The sequence below is a fragment of the Odocoileus virginianus genome, chromosome 19, assembly GCF_023699985.2.
Source record: "Odocoileus virginianus isolate 20LAN1187 ecotype Illinois chromosome 19, Ovbor_1.2, whole genome shotgun sequence".
In the NCBI taxonomy this organism is placed as follows: domain Eukaryota; kingdom Metazoa; phylum Chordata; class Mammalia; order Artiodactyla; family Cervidae; genus Odocoileus; species Odocoileus virginianus.
The window spans coordinates 5,842,656-5,860,650 of NC_069692.1; the positions used below are offsets into that span (position 1 = coordinate 5,842,656).

The 17,995-nt window shown below is 38.7% G+C and overlaps 1 protein-coding gene and 1 long non-coding RNA gene across 3 annotated transcripts in view; one reads left to right on the top strand and one right to left on the bottom strand.

The window, feature by feature from the left end:
* LOC139029683 (uncharacterized) overlaps positions 1-14,579 on the top strand; it is a 71,522-nt gene extending 56,943 nt beyond the window's left edge. The window contains exons 3-4 of the long non-coding RNA XR_011481873.1: positions 6,299-6,399; positions 13,997-14,579. This is a non-coding gene — a long non-coding RNA (uncharacterized lncRNA). The remainder of the gene's footprint in view (positions 1-6,298; positions 6,400-13,996) is intronic.
* The window catches only part of LCA5 (lebercilin LCA5), a 64,542-nt gene continuing 55,481 nt past the window's right edge, over positions 8,935-17,995 (bottom strand). For both annotated transcript variants that reach the window (XM_020899216.2, XM_020899207.2), the window contains exons 4-8: positions 16,452-16,589; positions 15,428-15,524; positions 14,574-14,716; positions 12,144-12,276; positions 8,935-11,771 (exon numbers count right to left, since the gene is read on the bottom strand). In XM_020899216.2, the coding sequence (XP_020754875.2) occupies positions 10,915-11,771; positions 12,144-12,276; positions 14,574-14,716; positions 15,428-15,524; positions 16,452-16,589 (1,368 nt within the window). In that variant the 3' untranslated portion in view covers positions 8,935-10,914. The remainder of the gene's footprint in view (positions 11,772-12,143; positions 12,277-14,573; positions 14,717-15,427; positions 15,525-16,451; positions 16,590-17,995) is intronic.

The following is a 17,995-nucleotide window of genomic DNA, read 5'->3' on the forward strand; positions in this document are numbered from 1 at the left end:
CATCCTTGGATGGGGGGGGGGGGGTGCTTTTAAGGTCTGTTTTTGGCTGAGGCAACTACTTGAGCTCTGAGGTCAGGAGGGGTGGGTGTGCCTCTGGCTGAGCGCAGCTGGGTGGACGGCTGGCTTGGTTCCCTGCACAGGTTGGGCTGCAGGATGGCCTCGCTATTGCTTGGCTTCGATGGATGTCTCACCAGACAGTCCAGACCGGGTGCTATCCTCAGCAGTGGGCCGGGCTATGAATTAGCGTCCCTGCCCTCGTGGGGTTATAGGATTGGACCCAGGGCCTGGGAGGCTCATTGTTTGGGACCTAAATCAGGCAAGAGTGCGTGTGCTGAGTATCCAGGTCAGGTGAGGCCAGCAGCTTTGCCCTGCAGACGGGGAGAGACACGGGCTGTACTGTCTCTTCAGGCGCCACTTGAACTGTCAGCAGGGCTGTCGGGTGGGCTGCACAGCCCGCTGTGTGCTCTGCTGAGGCTCCCTCATCAGGCAGGCTGACCACTGTCTTCACCAACAAGTGGGGCTCTGAGTTCGTTTCCTGACCCGAGCTCATCAGCTAAGTATCTCCAAGGCCACTGGTGCTCTTTGTGGTCTTGACTCAAGTCAGCCTGCGCCCCAGGTTCACCAGCTGAACAGGTGCTACTGACTTTGCTCTGGGGACCACCCGTTCTGCCCGCTCACCTGCCCATCAGCTCAAGAATTGCTGGGTTGTGCAGCTTCCAGATATTCGGGTGTTCTTGTCAGCCCTTCCCGTCAGATGGGGGCAGGCAGGGACCACACTCCACGGTGGGCAGGGCTGTGACCCGACTTCTGCCTGGGTGGAGCTGGGAGAGCCCACTTTAGACAGCTCCCCACTTTTCCTGAAGAGGCTTTCTGGTAGGAGGGGCTGGGAGCCGTGATCCCCATGGAGGATTGGGAGGGGGGCTAAAACTCAGCTCCTCTGCTGGATGTGGGCAGCCCAGGCTGCAGGGCTGGGAGAGCTCTTCATCTGGAGACCTGAATTAGGCAGACTTGGGTGCACCCGCGTTCCCTGGCCAGACTGTGCCAGCCAGCTGGGCTGCAGCAGAGCAGGCCGCTGGTTGGGTTTCCTGTGTGCGCTCTGTCCTCCAAGACCCCACTGCTGCTGGCGGGAGGCCCCCCTCCCTTTGTCTGTCCCAGTCAGACTCCTAGTGGTTGAGTCCACTGTGATTCCCACGGGGCGAAACCAGAGCAGGAGTTCCCAGAGGTGACCCCCCAGTGCTGGGGGTGCTGGACGTCACCCCTGTGCGCTCCTTTGCCACTGGAGGAGCTGTAGGCAGGGTGGGCCACACTGGGGAAAGGGCCCTGTGGTCAGTGCGTAGCTGTTCCTCTCACCCTTGAATGCAGCCTGTCTCGGTCTGTGTGGTGCAGGACGTGCTTCAGCCTCATTTCTGTGTTCTGAGATTTGCTCAGTGATGTCTTCTTCTTGCATAGTTGTTACTTGTTCTTTTGGGAAGGGGAGTCACGTCAGGAATGATCTGTGTTACCATCTTGGTGGCATCCTTCTTTTTTTCTGATCTGCAATTCCTAAACAGTTTCCACATTGGTATAGAAGTAATTGTTCCAAAATGAAACCCTTATGTCATCAAAAGTCCTCTTTGACTTCTAGTAAGTTGCATTTTGTATAATAGAAGCTCCATAAACTCTTATTCAATAAATGAATAAGTGAACACCCGGATGATGAGCAGCGAGTAGATTTAGGCACAGTCATTTTCCAGACTTATTAGCTATAAATCAATTGTTAGAAGAAATACCAACCAGTTAAAACGATTTGCTAGAATTTAACCTCCGAAACAGCTGTTCAATCACACCAAACCATTACAGATGAAATTGATTTTCTTTGTAAGTTTCTTGATTTTATTTCATTAAATCAACCAGAGATGATGATGGCAATTTTAAGAAATTTTGGAGTTGAAAAGACCAATAAATAATATTTATAATAATCACAAGAGGATTTTGGCAGTACTATAGACACAGTAGAGATGTCTTTCTTAACGGTAATTTAAAATTCAGAATTCTTTCAGTGCTAAATCCATATATGTTGTGCAACACAAAGGAATATTCCCCCCCCCAAAAAAGTGACTAATTTTCATCCATTAAATTATTAAGAATGTGTTATTCAAAACACAACCTTTGTAAGTGTACCTACACACATTTCTATAAAATTTAAAGCCTCCAGAGATATATAACACTCATCTTGCTATAAATTTAAATGTAATCCTGACCTGTATTTTTATGAATCAATAAAAATGCTACTTTGGGTAATCTGGGTTTCACAGTTAGTCCAGAGAATTGTACCTGTAAGAGAGTATCCCAGCAACCCCCCAGGAACTAAGGAAAGACCCAGATGACGACACACACCGGCTTAATTAAGCTGCCGGTCTCCAGCAGACTATGCAGTTAATCAAAAAGATACTTAGAAACAGAAACAGAAATTAAGCCCACAGCTGAAAATTAGCACTGTTGGTAAAAGGGCATAAGGGAAGAATTTCTTGACTATAAAGAGAAATTTTTACTCTGGAACATGTTTATCAAAAAGAGTAGCAATGAAATTGGTAAAGTTATGATAATAGTAGGGGTGTCAGAACCAATTTATTTACTCTAAGAGCTTGCTAGTCTAAGGGTCAGAAATTACATTGGAATACTAGTAGCTTGATAAACTTGAAACCCTACTACATTTTCAAGGTACTGCCTACATGCATGTTTTCTAGTGGTGATGCATTGATGTATTTTAAGGAGACTAAGCCCTGGAGAAACATATTTCTCTTGACCATGCATTTGGAAATAGAGCTAATTTCATCACCACTATCTCCTTCAACCACCCCCAGTAATCACCCCCACACCCAGTAATCACCCCCACACCCAGTAATCACCCCCATTATTTTACATGGCTTGATATTTGGTCCCATCTGTATCTGTTTATATCTATATCTGTTTATAACAGATTATGTAGAAACAGTCCTGTCCTAGATGAGGTCGGGTTTTTTGTTTTTTAAAAGAAGCCAGAGAAAGACAGATGGAGACTCTGTATAGCAAACAAAATCCACACTTGTGAAAACATGACCTACTTTATCTATAAAAAAAAAACTTCCTCTGGACATCTATAGGCATTCTTGTATATTTACATCTGTCTTCACCACCACTAAGGAATGGACTCAAGAAATCTGAATACTTAGGTCTCATTTTTATTTAACATAGTCCCTGCATACAGGCTAATTTCTTTTAGATAATTTTAATATTTCTTAAACCTCAGGTACAGAAGCTACTTGCCTGGGTCATTAAGTACACACACACACACACACACACACACACACATATACTTCTCAAACTTTGAGAAAGCTGAACTTTTAAATTTAAGAAACTTGCTACTAATCTCAGACTAATTCATCCAATAAACTTGCCCTAGAAGTTCCTAAATGTTTGCCCTTGATTGCAGTACTTATATCAGTAACAAGGACAGGCCCACAGATCATATTTTGAGTAGCCTGCTCCAAGACAATTAGTCTTTTTCCTATTTTCTCAGGGTCTGAATAGGCAACCAGCTCCTATTCTTTACATTTTCTCCATGACATCTATTTATTTACTGTTTGAAATTGACCATTTAAAATTTATTTACTGTAGAAATTGACTGGGTCTTGGAAAGGGAAAATAAATTAGGAGTTTGGGATTAACATATACATATTACTACATATAAAATAAATAATAAGGACCTACTATATAGCAGGGAGTTATATTCAAAATTCTCCAATAACCTGTATGGGAAAAGAATCTGAAAAGAGTGACTGTATGTGTAACCGAGTCCCTTTGCTATACACCTGAAAGTAACACAACATTGTAAATCAACAGTGAAGTGAAAAAAGTGAAAGTGTTAGCTGCTCAGTCATGTCCCACTCTCTGCGACCCCACAGACTGCAGCACACCAGGCTCCTCTGTCCATGGAATTTTTCAGGCAAGAATGATGGATCGAGTAGCTATTCCCTTCTCCAGATTTTCCTGACCCAGGGATGGAATCCAGGTCTCCTGCACTGAAGGCAGATTCATTACCATCTGAGTCACCAGGGAAGGTCTTAGGAAAGTGCTTTGTAAATTTTAAAGGGTCCAGGCAAGAACACTAGGGTGGGTTGCTATTTCCTACTCCAGGGGATCTTCCTGACCCAAGGATCAAATTCGTGTCTCTTGCATTGGCAGGCAGATTCTTTACCATTGCACCACCTGCATCAACTATACTTGAATATAAAATAAAAATTAAATTAAAAAAAGGTGTTTCTATGACAAAATGTATGTTCACAAAGAATTCAGATGTAAACCCCATTGATTAGTTTTGCTTCAGGGAGTGTTGGAGGATGTTTAGAAGGTTTTTCTGGCAGCTTGGGGGTTATAGGCTGTGACGGAGGAGTGACCCAATCTTTTTGGCGCTGGTTGTTCAAAGGCATTTCGCTTTCCTAGTTCAAATCTTCTGATAGAAGACTAGTTTGAACTAGAAGACTAGATCAAACCTTCTGATACATTATCCACAGAGAGCTGACAGACCGTATCTGGTTATAGGCATGAAAAGGTGGATTATTTCTAGTCTAGGTGGCAGGCAGTGTGATGGACAAAGGTGAGTCCATATCCTGAACCTGCACACTGTGACCCCAAGTCTTAAGTGCTGGATTCAAAGCTGCAAAATCCTGCAGGCAGCCATGTCTGTCTGAAGAGCAACATCCCCCCACCCTCACCGCCTTGTGTTACCTTAGAGCAACGGTTCTCAAACTTGAGCTGCATTGAAATGCCCTAGAGGGACTCTTCATATAGACTGTCTCATCCCTGGGAATTTCTGGTTCCAGAGGTCTGGAGAGGAGCCCAAGAGCTGGCATTTCTAACAAGTTCTCAGGGGACACTGCGGCAGCTCTGCGGGGTGTGTGTCGGGGGGTGAGACACTTTGAGAACTACTGCAAGTATGAAGCAAATGTCTATTTAAATGATGCTGAGTCTGTTCTTCAAGAGGAAAACTGTGGTTATTGTCCAGGGAAATGCCATACTTTCCTGCTTGGGACCAAGGAGTGCGTATTTGTTATACAATTGGACTTCAGAGTTACAGGCAGCACTGATTCTGAACCCTGGTGATAATGTTTGAGGTGATAACATGAACAGATTTTCTTCTTGACTGAAAATATTTTAGAACAGATTTGTGCTGATTACTTCAAGGAGCTCCTCTGTAAGTGCTTAGGGAGAGTAAATATTACAGATATCATTGAGACTAGAAGCAAATATTGAAGCTAAATTTAAGATTTAGAGGGGGAAGTTCTTAGAGAAGGAAAAAAAGACTCCACTACACCTTTGCTCCCAGATGTTCCCAGTTCTCAGTATCCACGATTGCCTAGGTAGGTAACTCTTGGGTTCTTTTCATCAGGATTAAAAAAAAAAAAAATCTGACATCTATGATGTCCTGTTTTATATAGATTGGGTGAAAAGTATACCTAGCCAGGATCAATATCACATATCACGTGGGACAGGAATTCTGAAATCTGATACTCAGGTCAGTTAAAGAGAGAGGCAAGGCAGCCACGTTTGGCCATGCTATTCAGGGCAACCCTCGCTCCGAGGCCAGGAGGCTTCACCCTGCATTTCAATGCTGTCTGCAGACCACAGTGTGGGCTCCTGATTGCCATCTATTCCTCCTCCATGGAAACGGTTGGTGAAGCAAAACTATGTGTGTAAAACTACTCCTCCCAAGGGCTGCTGATTCCCAGAAGCAGCAAAGTGCCTTCTGCGAAAGACCGTAACCTCCACGTGGGTCTGTAAAGACAAGAGCCATTTCCAAGATGGCAGATCACAGGGTAAAACAGCACGTTTAGTTTCTTCGGCTCCACATTAGCAAGTGTCTCTTGTTAAAGAGAAGACTGGGGTGTTGAGATAGAAGTAAAATACTGATGAGGTGGTGCTCTCCCTCTGCTGATATGCTACAGCTTTATTCTCTGGAGAATGCATCATCTCATTCATCCTCACAATACCCTTGTAAGATATGATCTGCCCTGTTTTGCATCTGAGGAACCTTAAGAAAAATTATTTGACCAAAGTAGTAAGTAGTTTAAGTTACAAACTCCCAACCCCAAAGCCTGGGTTCTTTCTCCCCTACCCTGGCCACTTACTTCTAATTTTTGTTCTGCTCTGGATTGAGGTGGAATATCTTTGTTTTCTATGGATGTAGATTTCACAAATGTAGCATTTGTATGAGAAAATATGTATCTGGATGTCTAAGCCTTTCCTATAAACTCTAAAGCATAGTTTAAATGTCTTGCAGACTCATCTATTGCTGAAACTGCTCACCTTTAACAACAAAATGAACTTCATAGCAAGATTTTATCCCCAAAATGGCTTGTTCCTAGGAATAAGGCTTGTTGAGTAAGTAACTAGTACTATTCCACTGAGAACCTTCCAATATTTTTTTCTTTGAAAGTGTTACTTAGTTGTGTCCAACTCTTTGTGACCCCATGGACTATAGCCTACCAGGCTCCTCTGTCCATGGAATTCTCTTGATATTCCCTTCTCCAGGGGATCTTCCCCAACCCAAGGATCAAACCTGAGTCTCCTGCATTGCAGGCAGTTTCTTTACCATCTGAGCCACCAGGCAATAGCCATTAATTTTTAACAAATTGGGCAATGTAGTAAATATGGTTTTGTTTTTATGTATCCAAAGTGTCATCAGAGAAAAATGCCTTCCCCATTCCACAGCAATACTGATCATTCCATGAAGAGATGTACTAGGGTGTCTACCCCTCCCCTGCCACCCGCGAGCATGTTACATCAACTAGCCAAACAGAGCTTTGCCAAAACTACAGAAAAGATTTTCTCTTTCTGAGATAGGTGCAAGCTGAAGGGATGCTGTGGCTTGAGGCTGCTAATTCCAATACTATTAGCAAACGTAGAATTAAAACTGGAAATGATACCCAGCAAGGCTGAGAAGTGGACAGAGTAAGCACTCCTATTTTAATCTCCAGAGCAAACTACATTTTCTTGAACCTTCCAGATTCAAGCCAAAATAATCTCCTGGTTCAGAAATTTAGGTATCTGTCTTTTACCACTTAAAAAGTACTAATGCAAAACTCTTCCTAAAATATTCTATTTCTCTGGACATAAACTGAGACTAGTGAATGTAGTCTATCACCTGTGTATGATAGATTTGGCACATATTGCAACCTGTTAGTCTCAATGATAAAAGGAGAGCATAAGTACCTTCTTTAGAAAAAAACTTTGTGAGGATTCAATGAAATAGAGCATGTACATTAAAAATGCCAACAGCCACATATAGAATTCAACAATACCACATCATTCCCCCTTTCCTCCACTACCTTTCCAAAATATCAACAACTTGAGCATCAGATAGTTCTAAGTGTTTTTCATGCATCAACTCGTTTAACATATGCAAGTACCACAAGCTAGAGACTATAATTAGCCCATCTTATAGAGGGGAAGGGCAGTATCCAGGGACACACACAGACATTGAGGGAGCTCTGGGACACAAATCGTCACATTAAGTGATTGAAGTCCTGGGGTTTTTGGATTTCATTGTTGTTTTATGAGGCTAACTCTCACTCCTCCTTATGTCACTAAACCTGTCTTCAGAAAACCTTTCCAAAATTTAGCTATTCTACTCATTTGTATATTAGGGAAGCAGCTCATCAATCATGCTGCATGGTTAGCGCTGAATACAGTAAGGGATGTGCCAAGTGCAGGCCTAAGAGGCACGATCTATTTGGTACAGATGTTTTCTCTTAATTCAGAGGTTTAGAAGCTCTTTTTGCTTATATTGTACAGAAAGTATAGTGTCAGTATATCATGTACACATCTATGCTCTATTTTTTCCCAATTATTCCCTAAAAGGAAGTCTATAAATAGCTGTGACGACAGTTGAAATTTACTATTTGTCAGGTACCAGGCACCCTGCCAAACCTTAACCTAAGTATTTACTCCTCATAGCACGTCTGACTCTTTGTGGCCCCATGGACTATAGCCCACCAGGCTCCTCTGTCCATGGGATTCTCCAGGAAAGAATACTGGAGTGGGTTGCCACTTTCCACTCAAGGGCATCTTCCCGACCCAAGGATTAAATCTGTATCTGTTGCATCAACAGGCAGATTCTTTGCCACTAGCACCACCTGGGAAGCCCAAGCAGTATTATAAGAGACCAGTGAGTGCAGGAACCCAAGGACACCTAGGAAGTGAACAAAGGGCAGGGGTGGCCTTGCTCCATGTCCACACTGGGGGAGTGGCAGGGTTTTCCTCTTCCTGGCACCTAATGCTGAGCAGGGCACCCTCAGGAAGCACTCAGTTAATGAATGAGTACATGCCATGCTCTTCACAAAAGTAAAAAAGCACTTTCAAGTGATATAAAAGGGGACTTTAATGTGAAAGGGGCACTTATTGTGCAGAAGGAAAAAAAGCTTTAAGAGCAGATCCTTTCTTGACAATTTACAGTAACTTCTTTAATCCTAGAAAGTCCACACTGTCACAGGAACACAAATTTCCCGTCCCCTTTTCACCAGGCCAACTTGCAGGCTCTACCCGAGTAACACCCAGCCCAGGACAGCAGAAGTGAGGTATGTCTGAAAATGAGGTGGAGAGGAGGAGCAGAACAACAGCGAGTCAGTCGTGAAGTGGGTTTATGATTCAGTTTAATCCTCCTTACCTTTGAATATTATGAGCAATATATGCCATTATGATAGCTATTACAGGTGAAATGATTAATTAAAACTAATTATCTGATAAGACTAAGCATACTGTCTAACCTGATTTAAGGAAAATTCATCTACTTCAACTAAAAATACCGAAAAGGAAAATTAAAAAGGTGAATAAGGAAATAAAAACCCTTCAGGTCTTACTTCCACTATATATTTCCTAAGTGACCTAAGGAAAGTATCATTCAAACAGAGTCGCAGCATATTTTAAATTTTTATTAGTAATAGTTTGGAGTACAGATAAATTTAACTTGACATTTAGAAAAAAAAGTTATCCATTAAGGTTTGTTCATAAAGAATAACTTGTTCTGTACATTTTAGTCTCCAATTTTAATGCTTAACTCCATAATGCTTCAAGTCTATAACTTAATTTTAGATTTAATTTTAACAATTCTGTGTTATTACATCTGTTTAAAAAGATTGGAAAACATCAAGTAGAAAAAAGAGACTAATTAAAATGATCTGAATTTAAAACTTTACTAAAGGACTTTTGAAAGAAAAAAACCTTTAATACAAAAATAGCCTAAAAATGAGAATACTTTTGGCTGAAAAATTAGCAGCTATGAAAAAAATTAATATATAATATTTTATCAAGAACTGCATTACAAAAATATTGTGGTTTACATATATTAGAATGACTTACAACATAGTAAATGCTTATTTATATCAATCCAAAAATCTCTTTATAAAAAAATTTGATATAGTTTAGCACTTTTGAGAGATTCGGTTCCTAGTAGGTAACAGGAACACAATTTAGAAGATGTAGGTAGTACATCTTGTAATTAGAGACCTAACCAGTAAGTCTTGTCAGATAATTACGAAATTATATTCAATAATAAGCATTTATAAGAACTCAAGATAGTAACTCGAATCCCTGATCAGTATGTATGCCTGGCATCAGAAATCCTACTATGAACAAATATGTAGCAAATTCTAGAAAACAACAGTTCATTTCAGAACAAGTGCCAATCACCACTTATTCTTGCCCTGATACACTGTTCCCACCACTCTTCATTTGCACTGAGTTTTCTCCTAGGCCACTGGCATATTTCTGCTTCTTAGAGACCACTCATGCCCAGCATAATCCAAGGTCCCTGACTCCTCTCTGGAGCTGAAGTGAGCTATGAAACAGCAAAAAAACTAACACTTTTCAACAGAACATCTTCCACCCTACTCAGCAAGGGAGGAGCTCCATCTGTAAAACACTTTTCACCAAGGCTGCTTTAAAACTAGTCCGCTTAAGTCCAATGGTATCATGTGATCATTGTCTCTTTGGTTTGACAGTAAGTTCAAATCTTAAAGTACATATTAAAATTTCCAAGTTATGTTACTCTGGAATCATAATTGAGTTGAAAATCCTGCTCTAGTGGGGTGAAATTTCTTCCATTCTGTGCATTTGGTATGACCTCTCACAACCAGTCACTGAGATACAGATAGCATTAGGAGTTCAAGGAGAGGAATTACCGATTACACTGCACTGGAACCTCTGGAAGCCAGGACAGGGAGGGCACTGTTCATGCCAACAGAAAGACGTCTTCGGAATTCAGCCTAGTTAGCACAGCTGTAGGTAAGTGATATAATGAGACTCTGTCACTGCAAAATCAGTACCATTTAACTGTGGTTACTTCCAGAAGAATGGGAAATTCTCACGTTGTCACTGTTTCCACTTAAGAGTAGCTCAGTCTTGGCATATAAGAAAGGGACCCCCTTCACTCCTAGTCACAGTGGAGAGGTTCCTAGTAGCACCAGCTCCCTACAGCATCTCTCCATTTCCACACAACCATCAGCGGGAAAACTGTACTTAGCTCAGTGAGGATAAGACCAAAAATAATAGGGATAACACAGAAAATGAATGTGTATGCCAATGGAGTAAAACTCCTCATAGAGTTGATTCAAGAGGTAAAACCTATTTGCAAAAAGGAAGTGAGATACATCTTTATTTGCACAAAGAAAGTAAGATACATCTCTATTTCTGGTTTCATTCAAAAGAGCCTCCTTCCTTATTGGCAAACTAGCTACATGTGTGTAGCTACTAGTGGCATCAGCTACTTTTCACTGTATTTATATACTAAAAATTATCCGTTAATGATGACTTTTTAATATTAGAAAGTCTAAATGTTCATAATAAATACTGTATTAAAATACCCTAATAATTACAATTGGAAAAAAACATTCTAGTCAGTCATCTCAGCACTACTTCTTCAATTTCATCTTCTACAGAATCAACTACTTTTACTGCTGGTTTACTGTTTGCATGTCTTAATCGGTGTCTACTTGGATTAAAACTTCTTCCTTCGCTGAGGAAAAAGTCATCATCATCACTATGTTCCCTACCCCAGCTGTTTTTATCCCCAGGGAGAAAATTTAGAGGGTCACAGTCTTCTTTAGTGACAGCCAGAGAATTTGGGTCACTGCTTTTAGAGGAAAGGCTGCTGCCACCACTGGTACCAAACAGCTGTTCCATCAGGGTAGCTTTTCTTTCTTGTCTGGTAATTGAATCTACACTGTCTTTACTAAATTTCTCTGTATTATTTCCTGAGAAACCCAAAAGGTCACTTTTTTGGCTAACTGGATTTGACCTCGCTGATGTTTTTGCAAATGAAGGCACATAGCTACCAAACACAAGCTCATCTGGAGAGGCTGGGCTTCGAGTATGGCCTGGATTCTGACCATCTCCTTTCGTTGTTGAAAGATTGAGGTCTTGCAAATGATGCCCGTTAAATAATCTCTCTGAGGATCCAGAGGACGTGTGTGTTCTGGGGTTTCTCTCTGGGGAATGCAGTTTTGGCTTCAAGTCAGGAAGCAATGGCAGAGAAGGATATTTTACATTCTGAGAGTCTTGTTCTCTGTTGATTTCATTCAGTTTAGCAAGTAGCATTTCTTTTAGCCTTTCTTCTTCCTCTTCTTCCAGTTTATCAATTTTCTGAACTTGGTGCATTTCCACTTGATATCTTCCAGTTTCCAACACTGGCTTTCCTTCTCTCTCCAACAAAGATGTCTTTTCCTTTGGCTTTTTAGCAAGTTCTTCTCTTTCCCACCCTGTATGAAATCAAATTTTTAAAATGGGATTTTATAGTAGTCAGTATTTTCAAATAAGAAAACAACTCTCATCTTAATTTACAAATCAGTTTTAGCTAATTTGTGTATGATCAGTTCACTATAAATTTCATTTTTATACTTGATATTCTGTGTTTAAAAAATATACTTAAAGACTTAAAGTCTTCATTCTTTTTCTTTCCTTCAAAACTTCATTCAGATGTTTGTGACTCTTGATAAGAACCCCCCTACCACTATTATCTCAACCTTCTCTTGTTCAGTATAACCAGTTCACTGTTCAGCTGGAAGATATTAGGGGATATTAACCCATTCTTTCCCAAGGGACGTTGACTCATCATTTGCTTAAACTCTTACCATTATCCAGCTTCTCAACATCCTGTTTCACAACATGGAGTCCTTGATCTTTAGCAAATTTGTCTTCTCTTTCCACAGTTGGGTTTAGAATCCCAGCTTCTCCAAGATTATCTCTCTTTTGAGATTCCAGATCCTATTATGTGTTTTTTAAAAAAAAATGCAAGTTCACATGCCGGAAAAGGGGGAAAAGTAAGTATTATAAATTTATCTCCCATTAAGCCTATTCCAACTAAGTTAGAAATTAAAGCAAATTTTCCATTTCTAAGGCAGCAAGCCACACGTTACTGCCTTTGGAAGATTTTCACAAGAACACAAAATTCTTACTTTAGTTAAAATTTTTAAAGAGGCATTTGCAAGGCATATCAGAACCAATATCCTACATAAAATTCTAAAGTACCCTTACTTCATACATTTCACAACAAAATCTGATGAATTCAGTTAACAAGAAAAGGCTATTTATTCAACAACTATTAAAGGCCCAAGTGATGCACTCAATCTTTAAAGTTTATACTATGCCCAAGGCCTCCAGTTAGTAAATCTCATAACATTTAAAATCAATTAAAAATGTAAACTTAAAATGTATTGTTTCTTATGGTCCCTTTCACATGTGTGTGTGATTTTTCTTAATAAAAGTAGAATATATAATTAGTGGGCATGAAGAAGAAAGAATTGTCCCCTAGTTTCCATTTCCTCCCTCTTCCTTTTAGTTACAGAATCCCTTGAGTTTCAGCAGAGCATAGGGCTCCCTAACTGGAGGTCTCATTTGCTAGCCTTCCTCTGAAGCTAGACAGGACCAGTGGAACATGAGTGGAAGTATGGATGCAACTTCTGACTACATTTATTTAAACAAAAACTGCTTGCCCTCCACTTCCTTATTCCTCCTCCCAGGTGTCATAAGCCAATTCCAACCACACAGATGAGGTTACACTCTTTATGACTGAAAAACAGGCCAAGAATGGCTACCATGGAACAAAGTTTTCTACCTATCCTGGACTATCCCCTGACCTTCAGTTTACTACCAGAGAAAGCATCTTGAATCTTGCTTAAGCCACTGTATTCTGGGTCTCTTTCCAATAGTAACAGCTCCCATCTGCTGGGACCCCTTAAAGTTACAGGATAAGCTTCCTGATTAGTTACTACCACAGACCTGAAGGGTAACCCTCCTTGTTTTATAGATTAGGAAACTGATGTTCCAAGAAGTCATACAAGTCACTAAAATGTTAGGATCATAATTTAAATAAAAAGCAGCACTAACTCCAAGGCCACATCCTCTCTTTCACCATACCAGATCGCTGCTGCTTGTGCTGACTCTTTTTTTTTTTTGTTTTGTTTTCATCTGAAGATTGAGGAAATTTATTATTTTATGTCAGTCTCACATGTGCTGACTCTTAAAAAGAGCAATTTTTTTTTTTTTACCTTTCTAAAATTAAGAATACTTTGGTATTCTACAGTTTACCTTTAAAAAAAAAATTAGTAAGATCTAGTCTCAATGATGGGCTTTCCAGGTGGCACGCTAGTTGTAAAGAACCCAACTGCCAATGCAGGAGACATAAGAGACACGAGTTTGATCCCTGGGTTGGGAAGATCCCCTGGAGAAGGGCACGGCAACCCACTCCAGCATTCCTGCCTGGAGAATCCCATGGACAGAGGAGCCTGGTGGGCTACAGTCCATGGGGTCACTAAGTTGGACACGTTGACTTAGCATGCACACACAGTTTCAATGATATTCAAATGTAGGCAGAAACACAGAGATACAATAACTTTTTTAAACTGTAAAACAAAATGAAATAAAGGAAAAAACTGGAGTACACACAGGAACTAATTTAGTCCATCCTTTCTGTTTTATACCACAGGAAGAGACCTCAACTGTAAACACCAAAGACAAAACCCTGTTAGAGAAAAGGACCTTTCAGTACTCAATGAATCCTTTTTAATGAGGATCCAACGCAGAGCTCCTCAATGCTACTCTAATTTGAATGATATAAAGTCAGATTCTACTGCAATTACTTTGTTCAACATTCATCTAACCTATAAAAGTCTCTTATGCAGGAGTCCAAAAAGATATAGTCAAATTCTGACAAATCATTTGAAAGCTACTATAGTTGGTTATTAAACACAAAAGCAAGAAGGATTTTTAGAGACTATCTGTTAAGAGGCATAAAAGGTAAGACACTTAAAAACTTTTCTTCTTTCTCCAGCCCAGAAAGTATAACTTTTCTGAAGCCCCTGAAAGATAGTGTTAACTGACAGTCAATCCAAAGGAGTTTAATAAAATGCACAGATGTTATCTTTTTCCTTATAAAAGGCTAGTTGCATATTTATACAGCTACAGCACTCACTTCATTGTTGATATTTTTAAATGTTTGATATTGTGTATTTAGGAATACTTCACACCTAGAGTTTAGTACCTAATCATATTGCTAAACTCACCAAAGAAAGACGTTCAGGTTCTTCCCTTTTGTTTTCATAACACATAACTGTCTGTGGTGTTATAGGATAGTCCTCCAGCTTGAAGTCTTCACTGGTTTGTACTCCTTTTGTACACTGGTTTGTAAAATCACTCTGGCATGCAGCTACCATGAAAATTATAAAAGAATTTTTCTAATTGTACAGTGCTAAGATATATGGAATTCAACTGGTATATGTTCATGCTCTACATGAGATAACTCATGTTTCTCAGCTCCATGACTACTCACTATTACTACTTTTTTATTTCTAGGATTTGAAGGCAATTCTGAGAAATAAATCCTATTTCTAAAAATAAATCCTATTTTTAGAAAGTTTATGTTTTTAACTTTTTGGAATTCAGAAAAGAAGGAAATCTACACTTTTGTTTTTTAAAAAAGTATGAATGTGCATAAAAACACCAAAGTATTTATGAGTGAAATGAATAACAGCTGGGATTTCCTCTAAGGTAGGAAAAAAGTAGACAAACTAGATGAAATAAAATTAGTAAAATGTATAACAGTTAAAAGGTAGGTAATCTTTATAAATAAAGATTCATTATACTATAATATCCCATTTAGGGTATGCTTATATTTTTTCATAAAAGATTAGCAAATAACTTGCAATTAAAAAAATTTTAATCATGTAAAAAATAATTTCAGTGACCTCAAGGGAAAAAACTGAGAAAGTGAAAGATTTCTGAAAAGTACCTATAAGGGAATTTAAATTTATTTCAATAAAGTTCTTTCTCCTCATCTTCCTTCTACCTAAAAATTAATTTATTATTTTATTAATAATAAAAACTGCAATATGTCTTTCAACAATAATAACTACTATACCATTTTTTCTTGATGTAAATTCTTTTTCTTTCTTTGGAGAAGTCTTTGGCAGACGATTAGAATATATGTTTTTTATGTCCAGTTCTCTCTCCTTTTCCTAAAAACAAACCCAATATAATTAAGAATGTATAGAGTTTCAGTTTAAAATAAAAATCCTCATCTTGTCCACTGGTATTTTCCTCATCAAATTGGAATACACCTAAGTCCAGCTTCCCTTTGTAACTACCAACTATAGAAAGGAATGCTTTTAGGGCATTTAGGTTAGGGTAGACCAATGATTCTCCATTAAAAATCCAATACACAGTAGCAGTCAAGAAAATCAGAATAAGGCAGAAGTCTTTCTCTACCCACTCCTATTGTTTTCAACTGACTTACAGGCCTAGCCTCAGAGACAGAGAATTTAATTAGCATCTCTCAAATTTGGGTTCCAAATTAATGATGAGTTAAAAATTAGACCATTTTTTTAAACACAAGTGTTCTTCACCATTTTGCAGCTAAGACTTTCTCTCTGAAAATTTGATTAACAAAATGAAAATTCTATGAAAGATAATGCATAAACGCTTTAAGTTGCACAACATGTCAACCCATCAGTGACTTCTGGATAGAATTAAGAACATCTACTTCAACAAAATTAAATAATTTGAATGTTTCCTCTAAAGACTATGAAAAAAAGGGCATTATTTGAAACAACTTTAAAAATAATCAATCATGGGGTTATATGAGGAAGAACATTAGATTATTCAACCAATGCAACAGAGAAAGACTCTAGACCCATAATTTTTCTTCCAGGATTCTATAACTTTTTTCAGTTGTAGCATTCCTATCTACATTAGTGAATCTAATGTCTCATTTTTAGTTACAGTGATTATATTAATAAATATTTTCTTTATAAGTGTCAAAAATATGAGAATTTTATAAATGATATTGTATCAAAATTCCAAATATAAATAACTGTTAAAATATTGAGTCTTCATCTAATATATATCATAGGGAGAAATGATGCAATTTAAAATAAAATTCTTACCTTTAATTTGTCATATAGTCCTTGTAGTTCTTTTTGAAGAAGTTTATTTTCATCATGAGCCTCACATGTCCTTTTCCTTTCAGCAAGCAACTGTCGTTGGAAACTGTTACTACTTAGCTCAAGGTTTCTTGATAATTCCTATGACATGTATATAAATACATAGAAAAAATACTTAAAAAATAATTCAACAGTAAAATACTGCACACAATGTCAAAATGACATTTTTTGTGGTACCTAACAAGACACACAAATTAAGACTGTGCTTAGTGTTCACAAATATAGAATGAAATGGAACATAGATTTATCAACAATTTAGTAAGATATTTAGCCTATTATTTCACTTTCATTGTTTTTCACAATGATCTATACATAAATGCTGCATGAAGAGTACATGGATAATCATTTAAATTGGAAGCAAAAGACAGCTAAAGGATGTGATGAGAAACACTGGCTTTGGGAACCATTGTTTAGCAAATAGAAACTGAGACTGCTGTGTAAAATTACACAGCACTATTCAAGGTGCAGAGAGCATCATCCCAGTTTTTATTTATTTCAGCTCAAAAGACATACAAGATAAAAGTGAAAGGATGGAATATGTATTTTAAGCAAACAGAAACCAGAAGAAGGTGGCATAGTTTTACTTGTATTAGATAAAATAAACTCCAAGCCAAAAAAGGTAACAAAAATCAAAGGTCAATGATAAAGTAGTCAATACATAAGAAGACATAACAATCGTAACATATACTCTCAACACCCAAACACTGAAACATATTAATTAAATACTGATAGATCTTAAGGGAGAAACCAGCAACAATACTATAACAGTAGGCAACTTCAATACCACCTATCAGCCATGGAAAGACTGTCCAAACAGAAAATCAACAAGGAAATGCTGGAACCACACTTTAGAACAAATGAAATAACAGATATATACAGAACACTACATCCAACAGCAGCAGAATACTTATTCTCCTCGAGTACACATGAAACAGTCTCCAAGACTGATTATACTGATCACAAAACAAATCTTAGCAAATTTAAGAATGAAATCATACCAACTCTCTTTTCTGATCACTTACACCTGGGTGCTTGTGCTAAGTCACTTCACTCGTGTCTGACCCTCTTTGCGACCCTATGGACTGTAGCCCTCCAGGCTCCTTTGTCCATGGGATTCTCCAGGCAAGAATACTGGAGTGGGTTGCCAGGCCCTCCTCAGGGGATCTTCCCTACCCAGGGGCTGAACCCTTGTCTCTTATGTCTTCTGCACTGACAGGTAGGTTCTTTACCTCTAGTGCTATTAATCAACAAGAAGAAAGTGAAAAGATTTATAAATGTGGAAATAAAAGAACACACTTCTAAAAAACCACTAGGTCAAAAAAGAAATCAAAAGGGAAATTTTAAAAATTATCTTAAAACCAACACAAATGGAAATATTAAATACAACATACCAAATCTTGTGGGATGCAGTGAAAATTCAAAGTTTAGAGCATCAATGCATATATTTAGAAATTAGAAAGACCTCAAATAAGCAACCTAACTTTACT